Source organism: Carassius auratus, linkage group LG44F (assembly GCF_003368295.1).
Source record: "Carassius auratus strain Wakin linkage group LG44F, ASM336829v1, whole genome shotgun sequence".
Lineage (NCBI taxonomy): Eukaryota > Metazoa > Chordata > Actinopteri > Cypriniformes > Cyprinidae > Carassius > Carassius auratus.
In genome coordinates this window covers 714,493-738,426 of record NC_039298.1, presented here as the reverse complement: position 1 = coordinate 738,426, position 23,934 = coordinate 714,493, and the positions used below count along the sequence as shown (strand labels likewise).

The following is a 23,934-nucleotide window of genomic DNA, read 5'->3' as shown; positions in this document are numbered from 1 at the left end:
GAGAGATGCGTGAGAGGAGCAGGAGCAGTGAGAGGAGCAGGAGCAGAGAGAGATGCAGTGAGACTGTCAAACCTTTTCTGTTCTATCATACTGTGTTTCTACTGTACCTCCTGCAGTAAACAGTAATGGAAAAAAAATAGCTTTTTACTAGAATGCTTTTGAATGTGAACATTACTGTACATTTGGACATACAGTTCCTAACCAAGAAATTTAGTGTAAAACAGTTAATTGCATGTTTTGCATGCAAATACCTGTAAAACTGAGACTGAAAAGTCTATGCAGTTTTTGTAATGTCAACAATAGCAAGTATTTTGAAACCTGGTGTACTTAGATTGACTGCAAGTACCTTTTGAGGTGAAAACAAGTGTTATTCTTTGACAGAATAATTTAATTTTGAGTCAGATTTCCAGTGTTTTGGTAAAGTTGGTGTGTGCAGAGAAAGATGTGTTCTATTTTGAAATGAAGATTTAGTATATATTTAACAGAATGTGTTTTTGAGAAGAAAATTATCCATTTGGCTAGTTGTGTTTTGTAGGTGTGAGTCTGTGTTAAGAGTTTAGAAAAAGTATCTAAAGTATGGTTAAGCGCTTGTTAGCGATTGAAAAAAACTGTATTGTAGCTGGAGTTATTATCAGTAATATTACATTTGTAGTTTTTAGTTTTTTGGGCGACCCCTGGTGGTAGTTTTATTGCTAGTCTCCAGAAACCAACAGTTCACTGAAATTATGATGTCGTCGTTACATATTAAAGTTATCTAGTCTCTTACAAAATAAACTGACAATATTCGGTTATTTTTTGTGTAATCTAATTACAAATGAAACACATCAGTCAAACCGTGATTCGTTGGTAAATTTTTAAGACGTTATTCCAGTTTATTCAAACGCGAACACGCGGGCGTGTCCCTCTTCGTCTGCCGTACGCGGATTCAAGCGTCATAGCGACAAAAACATCAAGTGCAACAGAACAAGTATGCTACTTATTTCCAGCACCAGGCTACAGACAGAACTGCGTTTTCTTTGAAAACATAAAGGACATTCACCGAGAGCTTGTTAAACGTGTGTCTGGCCGTGAATTCGAGCGAAGAAGCGCATAAAGGAGGCGCAGGCCCAGCGAGTGTGTGTGATGATGGAGTCATGGGTGAGATTCAGCGCGCAGAGTCAAGCTAAAGAGCGCGTGTTCAGGTACACTACACACACACACACTCACTCGCTCACTAGTTAGTGTCCGTGACAGCATGAGTTCTGCAGCCTGTGCTGTATTGGAACTTGTGCTAATTGACAGTGTTTTTGTTTTCAGCTAACTTTTCTTTACAATCAATTAGTAATACAAAGTACAGTATCAGTCATGTTTCAGGTTTTATAGTATTTGTTAAAGTGCCTCTGAGCAACTTACCATGTAAATATTGTTTATGGGTATCAAATCCATTCAGTACCATGTCAAAATTAGCACCTTACATACTTTCAATATGTGTAATCATATGTAAAGGGATTGTCTGGTTATTAAAGCAACGTTTACTAGGATAGATCCAGCATATGTTTCAGTAACCAGACATCTGAGCGCTGATGTCTCTTGCTCTGGTGTGTTTTTATGATTTGATGCATCAATATCCATTCATTTGTTAGGATTTCAAAGTTTAGAATCAGTGAGATTTGTAATGTTTTTAAAGAAGTCTCAATTTTGCTCAAGTCTGCAATGATCAGAAATACGAATGATGCTGAAAATACAACTTTGATCACAGGAATAAATTAATTATTTAAAGTTTATTAAAATAGAAAACTATTATTTGAAATAGCAATATTATTTCACAATATTAGAGTTTTTTTTCTGATCAAATAAATGTGCCTTGATGAGCCGAAGAGACTTCTTGACTTCATATAAACTATAAACTATATAAACATTATAAGTCAAACTGATCCCAAACCTTCGGATGTCAGTCTAAGTGTTCAGAGACATGTGTAATGTGAATGTGTTTGATCAGGGCGGCCCAGTACGCCTGCACACTGCTGGGCTACACGCTGCAGAGAGGAGGAGCGAGAGCAGAGCTGCTGAACACCATCAAACAGCTGGAAGCTCACATGAGCCTGACCAGAAAACGTACGTTTAAGATCTTCTGCTGAAGTCAGTCTGAATTAACAAGGATGATGAACTGAGAATGGCAGGAGAACAGTTTACTGAATTGTATTTTAAAGCAGCACAATCGCACATTTTCATAAGAGAAAGCCCAGCTCAGGTTTTGCAGAGCAATATAGACGGTATAAACCGTAAGACGGTCTGACTGTGTGTTTTGTGTCAGTGATGCGGTTGGGGAACTCGGCTGAAGCGCTGGAAGCAGCCAAACGCAGCGTGCATCTGTCAGACTGTGTGCTGCGGCTCTGCATCACAGTGGCCCATCTCAACAGAGCCATGTATTTTGCCTGCGATAACGTACTGTGGGCCGGCAAAACGGGACTGCTGCCCGAACTGGACCAGAACAAATGGAGCCAGAGGTCCTTTAGGTGAGAGCTAGATTCATTAGTTTTCTTCGCTGAAGTCAGCAGGTTTTACTAATACAGTTACTAATCCCTCACTTCCTGTAAACAGATACTACTTGTTTGCACTCATCCTGAATCTGACCCGAGACGTGTATGAGATCCATCTGCTGATGGAGAGAGAGTCCCGGAGCAGTGCAGCTAAGAGCGTCGGCTCCAGTCCGTCTCCTCTCACGCCGAGCCCAGAGATGGGAGGAGAGTTCCCTCTGACCCCCTCGCCCTCCTCAGCGCTGTCTCCTCTCCCCATGATCTCTGCCGGACTCAACAAGCAGCTCCAGCTGCTGATCACGGTGCTGCGCAGCAACCCTCCGCTGCTCCTGGACCTGCTGAAGAACCTGTGTGACGTCTTCATCCCACTGGACCGGCTGGGCCTGTACCCCACCGGCTCAGGGTTTGTGGGAGCCTGCGGCCTCACGTCCTCCGTCCTGTCCATCCTCACTATAGTTCACCCCTGGCTCAAACTCAAGCCCTGAGTCCCAGGGTGAGAACCCCTGTCCTGCGGCTGTATTTCTGAGGAGAACGTCTCCTGAGCTTGTGTAGAGAGTGGAACGGAGAATTTTTGCTCCTCGTTCCAGTTTAATTCATCTGATCTGATTAAAAACAGACAAAAGCTCTGTTTAACAGTAATTTAAGTCTGTAAGCCAATCTCTTATTATTTTGCATTCTAGGCTCATTTTGAGGTTAAAATATGTGCTTTCTGCAAATGTAATTGTGCGAGTCTGATTGTTTAATTCATTGTTTTTTTGAAGTCTGAAAATGTCCTAGTCTGGCCACATTTTAAGATTGTCCTCTCATGTTACCCCATATAATGCTGTAGTTTTCAGAATGGAGGAGTTCAAGTGCTTTTGCAGTTCAGCACAGAGCTACTGGTAAATTTACTTTATAATCATAATTTTCTCCTGATGGTGAAAATGTCAGGGTTAAATTTCACCCTAAAATCAATGGAAAAACTGAAATGTACAACAAATATGAGACCTTTATAAATAATTGTATTTTAGTAATTATAATATAGCTTTACTAGATTAAAAATGTCAAAGCACACACACACACAAACACAAATATATAATGCTTTTTTTCTCCATAAGCTGTATCTTAAACTATAGCATTTTATTGAACATAAAGCATTTTTTTGTGTGTGAGTCAGACTTGCTAATCAAACGTTATTGTACTGTTGAGTTCTGATTAATGTTCAATTGATATTTTTAAATCTAAATCTATGTTTGAAGCCGTTTCTTGTTTCTCAGTTACTTCAGATGTGGACTTCTGTAATTTGTTACCAAAATAATTTCAAAACTAGTACGTTACTTTTTTTTGTTGTTGCCGTGATTAATAAATGATCAACCAAAAAGGTTTTGGGGAAACAATTAAGTGATAACGTTATCAACTGATATTTGCTTAATTGATCTCTTAACTGAATCAAAACTACATCATTAACAGTGCTATAATGCAGTTTTTTTAATGGGTGTACACATGAGCTATAGAGTAAATGTAACAACTTATTGAAAGTTAATGCTATGCATCACTGGGGTTACTGAATGGTGACATGATGGAGCTGTGAATCTAACTCAATAAATAATGCCTTGGATTTGATTATCTACTCTGATTTTTCATCATATTCCATGTGCATTAATTAGGATCTCACTCATTTTATATAACGTTAGCAAATCAGAAACTTGTCAAACCGTCTGTGAAGAATCAAGGCTGTTATTTGCAGTCTCTCAGTGATTCATCGCACTGGTCAGTGCGCGCGGATGTTGTCTTGCTGTGCCGCATCTCACCACTAGAGGGAAACACGACTCTACATTTACCTGTCAGCATCTTTCTGACAAGGGAATATGTAAAGGTGACCAGATTTCTAAAATTAAATTCTTTCTTTTACTGTCTATGATTAAATCCTAGCTTTGTGTGTATAAATATAAAATAACCTTTAAATCTCACTTGTGGTTATTCTATGAATTAAAAAGGAGGGACAGTTTTGTTGTGGATCGAATATAATATCATGATTAATAATTATAATGATATTTGCAATGACATTTGACCCTAGGTTTAGGCTAATACAATACCAAAAAAAAAAAAAAAAAAAATACTGTGAAAAAACGGTAAATAGTAAATATTGCAAATATCAAACGCAAAAAAATACAACAATTAAAAAAATTAATGAATTCACATTTTTAACATTTTTTTTAATTATAGGCTAGCGAACATTTTCATTTTCACAAACTTAATATACAGTAATTATAAATGTTATTTTATGTTTATGGTTTAATAAGCTGATCTTTAGTAGTATTACTTTAATTTAACATGTAAAGTTAGTATGTTGACCACCTTAAGATCGATAATGATGGCTGCATTTAAATTTGCATACTTCTCCACTATATACAGGTGCTGGACATATAATTAGAATATCATTAAAAAGTTGATTTATTTCACTAATTACATTCAAAAAGTGAAACTTGTATGTTATATGAATTCATTACACACAGACTGATATATTTCAAATGTTTATTTCTTTTCATTTTGATGATTATAACAGAACTAAGGATAATCCCAAATTCAGTTTCTCAGAAAATTAGAATATAGCTTAAGACCAATACAAAGAAAGGATTTTTAGAAATGTTGGCCAACTGAAAAGTATGAGCATGTACAGCACTCAATACTTAGTTGCGGCTCCTTTTTCCTGAATTACTGCAGCAATGCGGCGTGGCATGGAGTCGATCAGTCTGTGGCACTGCTCAGGTGTTATGAGAGCCCAGGTTCCTCTGATAGTGGCCTTCAGCTCTTCTGCATTCTTGGGTCTGGCATATCGCATCTTCCTCTTCACAATACCACATAGATTTTCTATGGGGTTAAGGTCAGGCGAGTTTGATGGCCAATTAAGAACAGGGATACCATGGTCCTTAAACCAGGTACTGGTAGCTTTGACACTGTGTGCTGGGGCCAAGTCCTGTTGGAAAATGAAATCTGCATCTCCATAAAGTTGGTCAGCAGCAGGAAGCATGACGAGCTCTAAAACTTCCTGGTATACAGCTGCGTTGACTTTGGACCTCAGATAACACAGTGGACACGGCACCCCAAACCATCACTGACTGTGGAAACTTTACACTGGACCTCAAGCAACGTGGACTATGTGCCTCTCCTCTCTTCCTCCAGACTCTGGGACCCTGATATCCAAAGGAAATGCAAAATTTACTTTCATCAGAGAACATAACTTTGGACCACTCAGCAGCAGTCCAGTCCTTTTTGAAGCGAAACACTTCTGATGCTGTCTGTTGTTCAAGAGTGGCTTGACACAAGGAATGCTGAAACCCATGTCTTGCATACGTCTGTGTGTAGTGGTTCTTGAAGCACTGACTCCAGTTGCAGTCCACTCTTTGTGAATCTCCCCCACATTTTTGAATGGGTTTTGTTTCACAATCCTCTCCAGGGTGCAGTTATCTCTATTGCTTGTACACTTTTTTTTTCTACCACATCTTTTCCTTCCCTTTACCTATCTATTAATGTGCTTGGACCCAGAGATCTGTGAACAGCCATGTCAAGTCAGCAGTCTTCCCTATGATTGTGTAGCCTACAGAACTAGACTGAGAGACCATTTAAAGGCTTTGCAGGTGTTTTGAGTTAATTAGCGGATTAGGTGTCTTCAATACTGAACCTTTTCACAAAATTCAAATTTTCTGAGATACTGAATTTGGGATTTTTCTTAGTTGTCAGTTATAATCATCAAATAAAAAGAAATAAACTAATGAATGAGTATAATATACAAGTTTCACTTTTTGAATGGAATTAGTGAAATAAATCAACTTTTTGATGATATTCTAATTATATGACCAGCACCTGTAGAAGGTGAAAAACAGAACGTGACAAAATAAGCATGTCCAGATTCACAGTACTCATAAAAGAGTAGGCAAAAAGTACTCGGATGACATGTGCATGCCATGTAAAGACACCGGAAGAAAAGCCTGCATTCATAAATGGCAAACACTGTCCTGAACTGAGCTTATTAGTGATTAAAACAAAAAAAAAAAAATCAAAAAGCATGACGTGCTTGTGTATGGACCCTGAGTTTATTTGTACTGTATGTGTTTAATGGCACAGATTGAGAGCACATAATCTCCTGCTGTGACTGAGCAGTGCTGGGGGTCTGTGCTCCTCTTACTCTCTCATCACAGTTACATCACCCTGATTCAGATGCTCGGTGTCACTCCCACACGGGTGCATGTGTTTTCATTACCCCCAGCCCTCTCTCTTCTCTCGGTCAGGATCAAAGTTACTTTTAGTTATCCAGCACATGTTTGCTAGTAGAGTGTTTGCAATACTGGGCACCTGATTCTCAAGAGAGCCCATTGTTGGAGTTATAATAGGAAATGCTTTAGTTATACGTGCCTGTTGGGCTTTGTATTAATCTCAAGTGCATTCAGGAGGAAGTGAATTACATAAATGAAGAGCAGGATGGGAAACTTTCACCCATAGCAGAGGCTTTCTCAACTCCCTGTGATTGTCTTTATATCTTATTCGAAATCCTTTTTTTTCAAGCAACTCTCTTTTTACTGGAACAGAAACTTCTTCTTCTTTATAAGGCTCCCAAAATCTAGCAGTCATGGAGATACTGAATGGCTTTGTGACAGTGGCTCCAGGTCTGAGATACTTTTCAGTGTGGTCTCAGACGTTTGGACTCCACCAGCAAAGCTCTGGACACACACGGTGCTGCAGACAGTAACATTATACCAGGACCCACGCTACTTCTGAAAGAGACACAGAGGATGAGTAATGTTTGGTGCGTCCCAACAGAGCGTGTCTCTTCATGAGTCTGTGCCAAACTGAGCTTAACACTGTGTTAACAGACAACTGATTGTCTCTGAACTCATCTATCTATCTATCTATCTATCTATCTATCTATCTATCTATCTATCTATCTATCTATCTATAATATAAAAATATTTTTATATTTAACTTTTTTATGGAAGTTACGGAACTTAATATTTCATCATCTAGAAAATTGCGCTTTGTCAATGCAATTATTATTTATTTATTTATTTAAAATAATTCTCCAGTAACCACAAATAATGTCTTGGTTACGTATGTAACCCTCGTTCCCTGAAGGAGGGAATGGAGATGTTACGAATGGGATCTCGCCCGAGAGCCCAATCACCTTCGAATGGTACAAAACGAGCCAATGGTACACAAAGTACCTTGGTCTGCGGAATTTGCATCGCGAGCTCCGCCCCACAGAGCGGGTATATAAGGAGCAACACAAGCAACTCGCATTCAAGTCTTCGCTGAGGAGCGAGCCAGTGACCCGGCCATTCAGTGGAACAGCGATGTGGCAAGGGGACGTAACGTCTCCGTTCCCTCCTTCAGGGAATGAGGGTTACATACGTAACCAAGACGTTCCCTTTCAGTCGGTCACGTTCGACGTTACGAATGGGGTCCCTTACAAAACGCCACATGGCTGTCTTCCTGCAACCCATGTGAGTGATAGCATCCTGTCGTGGGCCAGCACGAGTGAGGGCCTATAGTTCGCACAGAATACACTGGGTAGCATATTCCAGCTGGACATATGCTAGCAGGCTGCCTGCCCGTGGGAGGACTTACAGAAGGCAGGGATCTACCAAGGTGGTGATACGTAAGAACTCAGCCTGCAGGGTGGAAGTTTCAATGACAGAGCTGGCAAGTGGCTTGCCAAGGGAAAGACACATGCTGCAGAGAGACTTACTGTACTCTGCTTGGAGACAGCCTTTCCCTTTTGCTTGACTCCGTAACAGACAAAGAGCTGGTCTGAGGTCCTAAGGCACCGAGTTCTGTCCACGTAGGTGCGGAGCACACGTACTGGACAGAGCAGCACCAGGGCTGGGTCTGCCTCCTCCAGGGGCAGCGCTTGCAAGTTCACCACCTGATCCCTAAAAGGAGTGGTGGGAACTTTGGGCACTGACCCAGGCCGGGGTCTCAAGATAACGTGAGAGTTAGCCGGCCCGAATTCCAGGTACGCTTCATCAACTGAAAATGCCTGCAGGTCCTCGACCCTCTTCACCGAAACCAAAGCTGTCAGGAGCGCAGTTTTCAAAGATAAAAACCTTAGCTCTACTGAGAGCAAGGGTTCGAAGGGAGCTCTCTGCAGTGCTGATAGAACCACTGCGAGGTCCCAAGAGGGGACTTGCTGAGATGATGCACTTCCCCATCACACACCGTACATTGTACTATAAAGTCATATTATCCATCCCTTCTGAACAATAATCCACCCTGAGGTCTGTGGTTTATCTTTTGTGGACCGATGATTCATACAGAAAGTGTTATACAGCAGACGGATCATGTGTGTTTATTATGCACACAATCCTATCAGATGTGTGCGGTGATTATCGGCCCTCATGTCCTGTGCTGCCATATGAACCAGATACGAGCTGTGGGGCTGATGGGATACGGGAGGGGGGGCATTCTGTCATCTCAATGCAGAAGATAAAAAGGCTTTATCAGGACAGCACTGTACAAAATTCTGAATGACAAAGAGAGCGTGAGGTCAAGTGCATAGACATGAATCCCTTCCACATTCAGCTCATCTAGAAACAGATACAGTATCAACATCTTGGAAGGGTCAAAATGTCATGTTTAGGGTTTATATAATGTAGTTTGAGCAGTTAATATGTGACCCTGGACCACCAAACCAGTCTTAAGTGTCAGTTTTTCAAAACGGAGATTTATTCATAATCTGAAAGCTGAATAAATAAGCGCTCCATTGATGTATGGTTCATTAGGATCGGACTATATTGGAATATACTGGAATCTGGTTTTGTGCTCCAGCGTCCCAAATGAGGTTGTGTATGAGGTACAGTACACTACCATTCAAAAGTTTGTTCAGCAAGATGTTTTTTTTTTTTTTACAAAGAAAATTAAAATGTATATTCAGTGGCAATGTATTAAAGTGACAGTAAATACATTTATAAAGTTTTATTCATCACGTTTCCCACATAGTAAGCAGCACAACAGAACTCAACAATGATGGCAATAATAAATGTTTCTTAAGCAGCAAATCAACATATTAGACTGATTTCTGAAGATCATGTGACACTGAAGACTGGAGGAATGATGCTGAAAATACAACTTTGATACCAAAAATAAATTAATTAATAAAATATATTACAACAGACAATAGTCATTTTAAAATGTAAATAATATTTAACAGTATTACTGTTTTTTGTTTGTTTGTTTATTTTTTGATCAAATAAACTTAGCCTTGATGAGCATCTTTTGAACAGTAGCATATATGAAAAAAGTAATATTATCCGAAACTATACATTGATGCACACAGCACAGTATTGTTATGATTATTATTATTATATATTTTTTAAAGTAACTACTCCACATAGATTACAAGTGTTGTTCCAAAAGGGTTTCCACACGTACAATATGCAGTATGCATTTCACTGCATTACGCTGGAAACAATAATAATAATTATAATAATAATAATAAAATTGCTGTGGAATTTACTTTGACTCAGAAATTGTTAGTAAATTACATAAATAATTGCAAATAAATAGAAAGTAACACATTAAAATAAAAGTGATATTTCAAAGTAGAAACATAAAACATAATCAGGCTTAGTTGCATCTGGAAACAAAACATGCTGAGTGCATTAACTGTGAACATCTTCTACAGACATTTTTGGGCCACTTTTGAATGGCATAACATGACATGTTTAGACCGAAACAAAAGAAACCTTTCAAATTGTTTCCTATTGAATATATATCACCATAACAAGCATTTCACTTCATTTCATGGACTACATCAGAGTCACTATGCTGAATATTTTCAGCTGAAACATTCAAACACTAACAGCGCTGTTATGTGTGTTTTCGGTGTGTTACGAGTGCAGCAGTCTTCTGAAATGGCCTCGGGTGTCTGTGTGGGCCAGGGTCTGCAGTACAGATCCCTCTGGGACCGAAGAAAGGGAGTGAAGACCAAATATGCCCAGCCTTGTTTGTCCTCCTGTCAGTGGGGAGTAAAAATACTTCAGCTACGTGCTGCCCGCCAAGCCTCCTTCTCCAGTGCAGCATGTCCCACAATCCTCTGGGACACACTGTGTAGGGCTGGACGCAGTGTCTGCACTTCAAAGGGCAGAAACGGTCATGGAAACAGACAACAGAATATTATCTATAAATATCTTGTTTTTCATGTGCTTCACCGTCGATTTTACTATAGACTTTAAATACAGTCATATTCGCAGTGGGTGCTTCGCTGTTCTGTGCATCCAGCTGGCCTTTGTCACTAATCTTGATAAACAGCGCAGGTCTGTGAGGGTGAAGAGTGATCCACTGCTCGATATGAAGCTCTTCTCGGCCTACGTGAGGTCTGAGGCTCAGCGCTGTCCAACAGAGACGCTGAGATAAAGCAGGAGAGGAGAGATGTGGAGATAACAGACCACAGCCACTGACACGCTGAGCTGAACACAGACGCTGTTTAGATGCTCAATGACTGTTGATTTAACAAAACAGCAGCTTAGATCATCTGATAACCTTCATTTATAAAAACTGTGCAATATAAAAGTGGCCCAATTAAATGCCAGGGGTTTGCTTGATTTTGAGGATACAAAACTGATTAACCCTTGTGAAAAAAAGAAGTACACTTTAGCATGTGTACTAGCATTGTGCCAGATGTACGATAGGGCCATATATGTCATTCTCTCTCATTTTCTCTTTCTTTCTCCCTTAGTTTCATAGCTGTTTTTTCTTGTCTGCTTAACTCAGCTCCACACGGTTCAGCCTCACCACGACTGAATGCACAGATACTTTGGCAGAAAGCCCTAACAGGACCAACAGCAAAGAGGTCTGGATCACAGTAACACACACATACACTCAGTATAGCACAAATCAAAAAAATCTCATGCAATTTGAGAATGTGCTGTTGCCTGCTGTTCTCCGTGTTACACAGGGACACAGAAAAGGCCATTATTGTCTTGTTCTCCAGAGCTCAGCTCATAGAAAACAAGGCTGGCAGCCACTGGACACCTGGGAGCAGTAATGAAAACGATGAAAACCAGCCAAGAGATGCAGGCCAGGAGGCTGGTGGCTCTAATGAGTGTCACTGATTACATTATACAGGACTGCTCAGATGAGGGTGGTCCAGCTATGGAGGTCATTAAGACTCAGAACTCAAGACAAATGTCTTACAGAAACAGTTCACCCAACAATGAACATTTACTGAAAAGGTGCTCGCACTCAGGGCAAACAAGATGTAGATGAGTTTGTTTCTTCATCAGAGCAGATTTGAAGAAATGTGCTATCATTCCATCACTTGGTAAGCAGTGGGTCCTCTGAAGTGAATGGGTGCCGTCAGAATGAGAGTCCAAACAGCTGATACTGGGCTGGCACACTCCTTTATGGAGCCCTAAGCAGAATTTTATTTGGGGGCCAATATGACTTATTATTGTCAATGCTTCATTATTCACACACAATCAATCTAACTCACTAATTTGTTTTTGTCTATACAATTAGACAACGAGTCTAAAACAACACTTGACCCCAATGACTTTTAAATTGACAAATATTTGTCCAGGGTTCTTTCTAACAAGTGCTCATTTCCGCTGGCAGCAGTGGCAGCACACACGTACTTCACAGTGCCCAAATGTCACACACGTCTCCATTATTTTTAGTTGGGATGTATTTCTGTTTCCTGGGAATGAAGTGCCCTTTTCCACTCTTCCAGACTCAGCGTCATTTACTTAGATCTAAACTGGTGTATATTTTAAGAGGCAGTGTAAACCTGTACTCTAATCGCAACACAGGGTGACCTCACAAAAACTGCTCCTTTCCCATGATCCAGGCTGCCCCCTCATTCAACCCAGATTCCCAGTGTCGCCCACCAGACCCTGTTTCTGTCATACAATGCCAGATTCTCCTGCAAGGTTTATTTGGGTGGTTCTGTACCCTGTGAGCACTGTACCCTTTTTCTAGCTGTGGTGTGTATTTGAAGATATCCAACAGTGGGATATATTGTATAATATGGACTAAAGTGATTAGAATTCTTATTTGAAAATCTTTTTGATGTGTGTTGTGAAACTATATCAAGAAGTTGGTGTTAATGGGGAGAGTTATGTCGCCCATTTGTGGAAATATTTTTTTGTACTAATCACATAGCATTAGCACACCAGAGTAGAAATGACTCACTGTATGTTACATTTCCATTTGTTTTTGAAAGGAAACATTTTGTTTAAACAAAGCTGACATCTATTAAAATCCAGGGACCATTTTCAAGAAACAGCAAGTGAACACTCATATTTGAGGAATTTAATTTATTGAATTATAAAAAAAGTCAACATTATGACATACTAGTAACAAACTGACAAAAAGTCAAAATTATAATTAGATATAAAGTTATAATTCTTAGATATAAAATCATAATATGACAAAATATATCTTTTTGTCTCAGAATTTTAACTTATGTCATAATTTAGATTCCTAAGTTTGTCTTTTTATTTCAAGAATTTTGACTTTTTAAGTTTGACTTTTATCTAATAAATTTGACTTAACTTGTCTTATCTCATAATTATGACTTTGTAATAATGTTTCAATTTGTATCTCATAGATTGTACTTTTTCTCAAAAATGTGACAGTATTTAATCATTTTTTTGTGATAGTTTTGACTAGAATATCCTAATTTCAACCTTTTATCTTATAAATGTGACTAAGGATCTCATAATTATGACTTTTTATCACATGCTTTTGACTTAGGATCTTAGAATTATGACTTTTCATGTCATAATTATAATTTCTACAACAAAATTATGATTTGCCAAAGCATGTTTATTTGCATGTGTGGGAAATAGCCAGAAAACTAATCAAGGCTTTTGCTAAAAACTTTCACCCATCCAATTTATCTTCCCTATGAGCAGCTTTACAACATTTCTAATAATATTTAATATGAAATGGAATGGAATTAAATTATGTGATGCTTAGCAGAGCATACAGAGCTATTAATTTGGATAAATGTCTGAAACACTTAGATATCTAAGAGGATTGCAAAACTGCTTCTTTACCTTCATTTTCTCCTTTAACTTATGCTGGGAGTATTATAGCAGCAAGAATGCCTTGGGATATATATCGTCCTGTTGAATCAAAAGGTTTTCTCTGCTTCCACACCCATGGGAACAATATAAATTATATCTGTAATCATTTTATTTCACATGGATGGGGAAATAAAGTGGCTGGAGGTACATCTAAGGTTTCTCAGCAAGAAATGAGGAAAGATTGGGAGTTCAGCAGAGAAACGTATTAAACAAGCCTAGCTGAGCAAAACAAGCACATGCAGTAGACGACCCTTCTCTCTTGAGGACTGCAAGAGCTCTTCAGACCGAGGACAGTATGCTCTGATTTTGCCTGGCACTGAACGTTGTGCACCTGTAAGACGCGCTGAGAAAACCAAAAGTGTCAATTTAGAGAGAGAATGCAATGTTAAATCTGCCAGCCACTGCTTTATCAATTCTGCCATCTCTGTTCTCCAGCTGGAGACACGTTGAGACATATCTGTCCAAATGCAGTGCAGCTGCACAGGATAGTAAATTATTATTATTTAAAAAAAATAAAAATTAAGTATATAATGTGCAGTTTATGAAGTATGCATACTATTTTATTGCATATTGCTGTGCAAATAGTGTCTGTTACTATACTAAGTGTACTACACTAAGGGCCAGATTTAATATCTATCACTTTGTACCATTGATCTTTTGGCATTAAAAAACTAATGTCAGAATATGCTTAAGACACATAATGAAACATTAGCGGTGTAAAGCCATAGACAGTTAATTTTGTGGCTGATCATTTAGAATTTGAGTGTCCATATCAGATGCAAAATTTATGGGGGGAGAGTATTTAAAGGTCCCATTTTTTGTGTTTTTTTAAAGCTTTGATTGTGTTTACAATGTGCAATATAACATGTGTTCATGTTTCACGTGTAAAAACAGTATTTTTCACACAATTCACCTATCTGTATACTGCTGTTTTCACTGTCATAAAAACGGGCTGATGTCTTCCTTGTTCTATAAAGTCCCTCCTTCAGAAATACGTAACGAGCTCTGATTGGGCCAGCGGTTCCTGTGTTGTGATTCGACACCAGCTTAGCGCACGTTGCCCTCCTGGAAACGCGATTGGACTAGTTTTGAGAAGCAAGTGGGCAGGAGCATGCGCTGGAGATGTACTTATAAGCACAGGAGCGTTTTTACTGATGAGATGCGCATGAAAATCACATTACATTTTTTTGGTCCATAAACAACACCTTCTCCAGACAAAGAGGGAACTACTCCATCTTTCAAGAATAATCTTTGTGCGAATCCGGCATTAAACTGATTGAGATTGAGGAAGCTGTCCTCAGCAAAATGTGCTGCACATAGTTTTACATGTGGATTATAATTTTCGGGAACCAAGTTAAACATAAATTGTAACCATTGATCTCCAAGTACAGCATCCCTGGGAAGCCCAAACAAAGATGATTGTCCTCAGAGATGAAAATAACAGTGTTTCGACGACATGGCCACAAACACACTCTACAAATGCAGCTGTTCCTCTTCTCCGTGGGAGCACAACAAGGCCACGCCCCCCTTTTTGTGTATTCATGTGGGCAGAGGTTAGTCAAAAACCTGTTCTAGTGATGTCATTACTACAGGAACTAGAGGGATGTAGTCCAAACGGGTCTTTTTTTTTTTACTTTGAGCTTTATCATTTTACAGATATTATTTATACTAACAACAACATTGCACACGAAATAAAGTTTAAAACATGGGATCATGAAGAACGGGACCTTTAAATTAATCATGCAAGGTGATTAATCAAAGTTTGTGCTAGTCAATTTACTGGTAATTGAACCATTATTTGATGCCCAGAAAAGCATGTCTAAACCCATTTTGCACTTGTACTGTTACCATATTTTGGTCCCACTTTATATTAGGTGGCCTTAATTACTATGTACTTGCATAAAAAAATAGTACAATCTACTTATTGTGTTCATATTGTATTGTAAAACACTTTTGCTGCTATTGAGGTGGGATGGGGTAAGGTTAGGGAGAGGGTTGGAGGTATGGGTAAGTTTAAGGGTGGGTTAAGGTGTAAAGTATGGGTCAACAGTGTAATTATCAATGTAATTACAGAAATTAAATACAGATGTAATTACATGTAGTTTTTTTAAATATAAGTACAATGTAAAAACATGTATGTACACAATAAGTACATTGTACTAAATTATTAATTAAAATGTAAGTACATAGTAGTTAAAGCCACTTAATATAAAGTGGGTCCCGTATTTTCATATAGGGTGTCACATAAATCATTTATAAAAAATTTGCAGGGTATTTGCATAATGTCACTGGCATAACAACAATTCAGTTTGGCAACGCATTACGTCACCCATTTAAACTAAATGAGACGCCCCATATGAATGCACAGTTAGTATACTACATGCACCTGATTATCATTGGCTCTCCATGTTTGTAAAATATTTACTAATTTACCCTGTTTAGTAAATCTGTCCCTTAACTATATAGCATTTATGCATTATTTTCACTTCTGCAAATAGCCTCTGCCAATTTTATTCAGAAGACAATCACACAAAGTATGACAGAGACAAGTTTAGTGAATAGATTCCTTATTGTTCATCAAGAGTCATGTACAATAGCTTTGCCTCAACTAAGCTTTAGCATAAAATGCAAGATACATCCTGTGTCAGTAAATGGAAGGTGGAGATTATGGTTTAAAGTCTTAAATATGGATATTTTTCTTACACATTGATTAGCTTCAGAATGTTTTTATTAAAGGGATAGTTCAATTTCAAATTTAATTTTGGTATGATTTAGCTTACCTCAAGGGCATCCAAGATGTAGGTGTCTTTGTTTTCCCAGTATTTCCCATTTTAATATTTTTTGGTCAAACCGTTCTTGTCTGACTCATTAATGGAGGTCTATGGTCACCACCTCAAAGAACATGCACAGAGGAGTCCAAATTAAAAAAATTCCCCATCGTAAGTACACATTGATGACCTAAGACACGAAACGAGCAGTTTGTGTAAGAAAACTAACAGTATTTATATTGTTTTTACCTCTGTATACAACCACGTCCAAGTAATCTGAGGGTGCGTGCGCTTGTGTGTGACGTGTGCACGCGTTTTGTCTTGTTTACACAGATTTCGGAAGTGTCCCTTTTACTGTGAAGATCTAAACTAGTGCTGTCAAAATTAGCGCGTTAACGCATTCGATTAATTTGAAATATTTAACGCGTAAAAAAAAAATAACGCAATTAACGCGGTTGCAGTTTTTTTTATTTCCAGTTGTGGCCTATGCGTGTTCAACGTGCAAAGAAATATGGATAAGACCAAGGAAGGACTTTTAGACGGAAAGTTTCAGTATAAAACTCTGCCGGATTACTCTTCAGTCTGCCACAAGAAACATTACTCTTCATTCAGTCTGCCACAAGAAACAGCAACATTAAAATCATGAACTCAAATGTCATTGTTTAAAAAAAAAAACAATGACTGTAACAGTGCGTAAATCAGACCTTTCTGTAACGCTAACGTTAATAAGCTTAAACGAAAATAAACGAAATAATTGTGTAGCGGAGTATTTTTTGTACACAGTGCCGCGAACTGTCAATCACTCATGTGCGCACATGTGCGCGTGCATCACTGTCCTTGCAGCTGCAGCAACTTGCGCTCTCTCTCTTCATCAAGCTTTAAAACAAAAAGGGGACAAAAAGATCATATTGTCTTTGTGCATAGGCTATGGATTAATTAGATAAATGAATATCTAAATTTGTGCCTTGCCGTCTACGGTATTTTTTTAGAACTTAGAAAAAAGATGCTGCAGCCAATGAGCAGCCAGCGGGGGCTGCAGGACGACTCAACCTCCGCAGACAGTTTTTAATGTTTATCAGACAATAAATACTCAAGATTTTGCTTTAGTATAACTCACAACAAGTTTCACACACCTTCTCCGGCCACGTTGAGTTGTCGACACTTAACAGTGGGAAAAGCGACACATGCGCTATTCACTTGTATAACTTAAGGGTGAATGGGTAATGTAGTTTCTGCTCTGGGTCGGATGAATTAGGAAGCTTGCATTGTGAAGGGCGCTCTGAAAATCGGCAGTGCAGGTAAAATATTAAGACCTCTATTAAAACAGATGTCCAAATGAGCGTACCGGTACGCTACAAGCACGTTCTGGGCGCACGGAGAGGTGGCGGTACGCTCAAGAGCTATATTTGGAAGTGGCGGTACTGCATACTGGCCCACTTAAAGCACTGGCAATGACTATACTTTGGAATTTTTTTGCAGTCCACTTAGAATTCAACATGGAAATCATTTTTGTCTATTATTGGCATTGATTGTTTTGAAATTCAAATGGTACTTACATGCCTGTGTTTTTATTTCTGTAATAAATATTGCTTTCAAGCCAAGAGTTAATTTGGAGGATATTGATTGATTGTTACAAGTTAAAAAAAATTCCAATAAACAATCATATTTTGAATTTAAATAGTTTCTTTGTCTTGAGTTTACATTAATTATTTACATTTTACATTTACATATCCAAAAAGTTTCAGTCTTTTAATTGCGATTAATCGCGATTAATCGCGATTAATTTTAAAAAATTGTGCGATTAATTAGTTAATTTTTTTTAATCGATTGACAGCACTAATCTAAACATATTTAGACGTACAGGAAATCGCAATGGAAGACAATTTCGATATATCAACAAACAGTGTTGAATTTTTTTCAAACCATATTTATTTGAACCAGAATACACAGATCAAGTACTCAGGAGCGATCCGCTGCAGCAGCACGTCTTCAAGCCTCAGAGACAGAGATCTCTTCAAAATTGGTGGTGTTTTAGTAGCAGGTGTTGTGATGCCAACAGAAGTGGAGAGCATATGTTGTCATGAATGGAACATAGCAATGCCATATCTACAAGACGACGACGACGAGGAGGAGGACATTGACAGTATCCCATCACACACCTGCCTAAAAGATCCTGAGATTTCTCTGCTATTGAGCAGCGTTTTGCACGTTGTGTTTAGTTTGCCACGTATAAACTGGAGGCGACGTCCAATGCCAGAGGGACCCAATTTAACCCCCAGAGCCATATCTACATTTAGAAGACACTTTTATCCAAAGCAACTTACTGTGCATTCAGGCTATATATTTATTTATTTTTTAAGTGTGTATGTTGCCTGGGAATTGAACCCACAACGTTTTGTAATGCTAACGCAATGCTCTACCATTGAGCCACAAGAACAACCACGTGGAGCCATGTGGTTCACTTGTCTACCTCTCCAGAGAGCTGATATTGGCCTGTTGCTTATTAGTTAGTACAGATTGAGCTGTTACAGGTCACTCTCTTTCAAATTAAAATCAGACAGCAGGAGGACATCTCGCACGTGAGTTTAATTTAGCCATCAGCGGCAGCGATCTGCAGCACAGGTGCATGGAGGAGTGTGCTGTCATGCTGAACAGGTGCAAGGGCCGGTGAGAGGCAGCTCTGTGCTGCTCTGCTTCTCCTTGTACTGCATTCGGACTAAAGTGAGTGGAATCCAGGTTTGGAGGGGGACAAGGTGCCCGGTGGAATGCCAGGAATGCCCTTCTCAAATACCATCTGAGCACACACCTGCCTGCAGTGCCCCTGTGTGAGAACACCTACTGTAGGGTGTTTTAATCTGCAGTAACATTACATCTCGGTTTCGGTGAATATTGAGGAGGTCACAGCCCAGAGGATAATTTTTGTGCTCTTTCCCAGCTAAATATTTTTCTAGTCTTTTTTATCAAAGCAGTTCAAAACAGAACATAAAGGTTAAATAAAACATTTCAACTAGCCATCCATTTAGTCTTTGAGAACCAGTTATTGAACTTATTGCAGAAATAATTACTTTTAAAGAATATATTTGTGAACATATATATACTCACTCACCTAAAAGATTATTAGGAACACCATACTAATACTGTGTTTGACCCCACTTTTGCCTTCAGAACTGCTTTAATTCTACGTGGCATTGATTCAACAAGGTGCTGAAAGCATTTCTTCTTTAGAAATGTTGTCCCATATTGATAGGAGAGCATCTCGCAGTTGATGGGGATTTGTGGGATGCACATCCAGGGCACGAAGCTCCCGTTCCACCACATCCCAAAGATGCTCTATTGGGTTGAGATCTGGTGACTGTGGAGACAATTTTAGTTCAGTGAACTCATTTTTATGTTCAAGAAACCAATTTGAAATGATTCGAGCTTTGTGACATGGTGCATTATCCTGCTGGAAGTAGCCTTCAGAGGATGGGTAAATGTCGGTCATAAAGGGATGGACATGGTCAGAAACAATGCTCAGGCTGTGCGTGTTGTGGCTTCACAAATGCTTTGCTGCATACCTCGGTTGTAACGAGTGGTTATTTCAGTCAAAGTTGCTCTTCTATCAGCTTGAATCAGTCGGCCCATTCTCCTCTGACCTCTAGCATCAACAAGGCATTTTCGCCCACAGGACTGCCGACACTTAACCAACTAATACTATTACTTACTAGCACTTACGTTTTCATACTTACTGTGTTTTACCCTGGTAAACATGTGCTGAAGTGGCATTTGGTTTTGTGTTTGCCTATCGCGGGACTAATTAAATTAATAACAAAACATACTTACAATAGCTTATTCAGAGGTGGCAGATAGTCATAGCAAAGTCGGAATTACCTCCTTTCTTAGGTTCAAAATGCATTGCTGTTCTGTTGTCAGTGATCTTAAATATCCCTAAATGCATCTACTTTCTGAAGACCAAATAAAGTGCTAGATACACACAGCATCTTCCTGACATGGCTGCTTCAACAGTTGTTATTGAAACCACACCTTCTTTCTTTGCATGAGCATTTGTGCATCCACAAATTTCCACACAGCGGCGTAGACATGTGGGGGTGTGTTTGAATGAGCAGTTTTAGGGGAGGTGGCAGAGTCTTAAATTTGATAAAGAATATCTCTTTGGATTTGAGAATTTAGTATTTGTAACTTTACAGATCTTGTTCAAGCACCAAGACCTTGAAACACTCCAAAGAGAAAGGAAAAATGTTAATGGCATCATATGACCCCTTTAAATACAATAAGCTGAAATGTAGAGTGATTTTTTTGAACCATTTAAGTAGGACTTACGTTTATCATCATGTGTAATTTCATAATTACTTCAATTGTCTGTGGAATATGATTAAAATGTACTGCTGAATGTACTGACAAGGATTTATGATAAACTAAATATATTTGTAATTGCACATTTGTAATTATTTGTAATGAGTTGTAGTTTATTACATTTAAAATATATGAACTTTAGATGCAATATCAAATAACACACTTTAGTAAACTTATAATCAAGTATTTTACATGTTAATCAACACATCGAAGTTAGTGTAATTTAAAGCACTGCAAAAGATTTTAACATGTATCTTATTTATTACATATGCAAGTTTTAAGATTTTAAGTACAATAAAGCCATCTCAATGAGTCACAGTTTAGGACTTTAATATTTGTCATACTCATTGTTTCTCAGCAAGGAAGTATGGTTGAGATTTGGTTTGCTCTGGACTTTGATTTCATTGTGTTGGTTTAAGCTAATAATATGGAGGGAACTGTAGTTTTAATGGTGTTATTCCTTGTTAGGGAGCTAAACCTTGACTGAGAGTCTGTTTTCAGTTGGTTATTAATCTCTTGGTCAAACTGTAATCATTAAATGTTTGGATCCCCTGCGTAGTTTAAAGGGTGGCAAAATACAGCAGCCCTTAGCCAAAAGGAAGATGAAGGCTTTGACATTTCATCAGAATTGCAGCAGAGAATGGAATGAATGGAATGTTTTCAATTTTAAGTCAAATCATTATGACCTCTTTGAGGCCAAAAGAGTCACACCTTTACAAAACACTTAAACGGTTAGCTGGAGCTTATCTACTTTATATCATAGACAACAGGTTCCATGTTTAGATTTTATAGGAAAGAAAATAGCACTGTTCAAACTAATAAGGGGACACCAAGGAATATGCTGAATTTATTTAAATGACCAACCCCCACTAAAATTAGTTCAACTCAAGTTGTCTTCTCATGGTGAGCCTTCGTTTAATTGTGTTTATGTTACTACAGTATACACGTCTTCTGTATGCAAAGAAAACCTATGACCTGCCTAATTTGACAAGTTGAACAAGAAAGGAAATTGCACACAATACTGTATGTCAGGATGCAATGTGCTTGATGCAATCTTCCTTTTACAGTGCAATAACTGACCAAGAAATAATATCAGCCATGGTTAATATCTCATGTTAAAAGAATAGTTCCCCCAACATTTACCAGAACAGATTTATCTGAACAGATTTGTAGAAATGTAGCAGTACATCACTTGCTCATCAGTGGATCCTCTGCAGTGAATGGGTGCCGTCAGAATGAGAGTCCAAACAGCTGATAAAAAACATCACAATAATCCTCAAGTAATCCACACCACTCCAGTCCATCAGTTAATGTCTTGTGAGAAGAGAGCTGCGTGTTTGTAAGAAACAAGTCCATCATTTTTAACTTAAAATGATCGCTTCTGGCTAAAATTCCAGTTCATATCCAACAACAACAACAATTTTCCTCTTGTAAAAAAAAAGTCCATCCCCTGTTGTCCTTTCACATCAAAATCCACCAATACATTCATTTAGAACTGATTTAGACTGTTTTGCTCGCAAACTGTGGTTTTTCTGTGTATATTTCCTTCCTGGTTGAGTTCAGATAAGACATTTTCACTGGAGAAATCAGTATTATGGAGAAAGGACTCCTATTTTAGCCATAAAGAACATTTTGAAGTTAAAAACGTCTTAATAATGGGTTTTGTTTCTTACAAACATGAAGCTTGTGGATAACTTACATTACTTGAGCATTATTGTGATGTTTTTATCAGCTGTTTGGACTCTCATGACGGCACCCATTCCCTGCAGAAGATCCAATGGTGAGCAAGTAAATTTCTCAAGATTTGTTCAGATGCCGAAACAAATCTTGGATGGCCTGACAAGCAGGTATATTTTCAGAAAATGCTTTTTTTTTTTTTTTGGGGTGAACTAATCCTTTAATATCTCATTCCTAACTGATAATTTGATCAGACTTCCAAAATAATACAACAATTTACACAAACTTAACTGAAAAATAAAGACTATATTGCTGTGTCAGAGATCCCATTGTGAGGCTCCTGACAGTAGCTCACTGAGATGGTCACTGTTAATGCTGGTTACATTGTATGAGGGCAGATTTAGTATTAAAAGATAAAGAAACCAAATCCCTCTTTTCATTCAGACCTGTCTGATTTCCCAGTGGAATCCTGAAGAATAGACACCACACTGATGCAGAGGAAGGATCAAATCTAAAATAGAAAGCTTGAGACTTATGAGGACACTTGTATATCCTTTGTGACCCGTGACAAGGCCACTGTGGCATTAGTAATGATGTTTTTTCTTGCATACCCAGATTTGTTCAAATTTTTATATTTGCAAATAAATTTGTGTTTTAAAGTTTAATCAATTAAATGATTAGTAGACTGTAGAACTTAAAAGAATGTTCCAGTTTAAATACGTCTAAAGCTTTACCAACTGTACATGCAATTGTGTTTTTTATTATAAACAAAGGGATGAAATAGGAATTTATGTAGCATTTTTTTGACTGATTGTTTCTTGCTATTGTGCCATGTTTGCGTATTGACTGCTGCATTCCTCAGGATTTAGCATGGAGTTTAATCATTAGCTTACGCTCCTTGAGGTCCATCACACTCTCGGGAGGCCAAGATTTAGAGCTGGATCATGCACAATGAACTTCAGTGATTTACCATGGCTTTGAGTAGATGACTTCCTATATTCAGAAACATTATTGTGGGACCTTAAATGTATATTTATTTCCTGATTACCTCAGTCGTTTATGTTTTAATCGGGCTTCTAAAATCTTTGCAACAAACTGGAACGAGGAAATGCAGCCACGATAACAGTTAACATTACCATAGAAAGGCAGTCATAAAGCTGTGTATTCAAGTACCAACAATAAACTCAAATATAGCTTAACTAATAAATTAAAATAGTTTTTCTTTGCCTACAAAATCAGTTTAAGTTTTTTTCCCAAGCCACCCCAGTCCATTACACCCCCCCCCCCCCCAGATGGATGTTAATGAGTTACACACAAGTTTTGAGTACTTTTTTCCACTACAAAGCAAAAACCCAAGCCCAAGTACATCACTAATGATGTGACAACGATTGATTTGGTCAGCTTCGGTCAAAATTCCTGTCACATACCTGTGAGTCAAGGTATGTAGGCTACATGTCAAGCAAAGGTGAAAAGGTTTACATGTGTATGCCTCCCACTTGGGTTCAAAGGTCAGGGCTAAAGTCTCATAGCCTCTTAGAGAACTAGGATCAGATTTAC

At 38.4% G+C, this 23,934-nt stretch overlaps 1 protein-coding gene across 1 annotated transcript; it reads left to right on the top strand.

Moving 5' to 3' along the window:
- The first annotated feature begins 869 nt into the window (after nt 1-869).
- On the top strand, nt 870-4,131 carry pex11b (peroxisomal biogenesis factor 11 beta). Its single transcript, XM_026240921.1, has 4 exons — nt 870-1,181; nt 1,979-2,094; nt 2,294-2,495; nt 2,581-4,131. Exons 1-4 carry the CDS (start codon nt 1,123-1,125, stop codon nt 2,999-3,001), a joined length of 798 nt encoding a protein of 265 aa, XP_026096706.1. The 5' UTR covers nt 870-1,122; the 3' UTR covers nt 3,002-4,131.
- The last annotated feature ends 19,803 nt before the right edge of the window (nt 4,132-23,934 follow it).

Bases quoted from the DNA above. Each gene is read 5' to 3' on its own strand.
- pex11b (XM_026240921.1), top strand. From the start codon at position 1,123: ATGATGGAGTCATGGGTGAGATTCAGCGCGCAGAGTCAAGCTAAAGAG. The intron at 1,182-1,978 runs GTACACTACACA...GTGTTTGATCAG, and splicing joins GCTAAAGAGCGCGTGTTCAG to GGCGGCCCAGTACGCCTGCA. The intron at 2,496-2,580 runs GTGAGAGCTAGA...TCCTGTAAACAG, and splicing joins TGGAGCCAGAGGTCCTTTAG to ATACTACTTGTTTGCACTCA.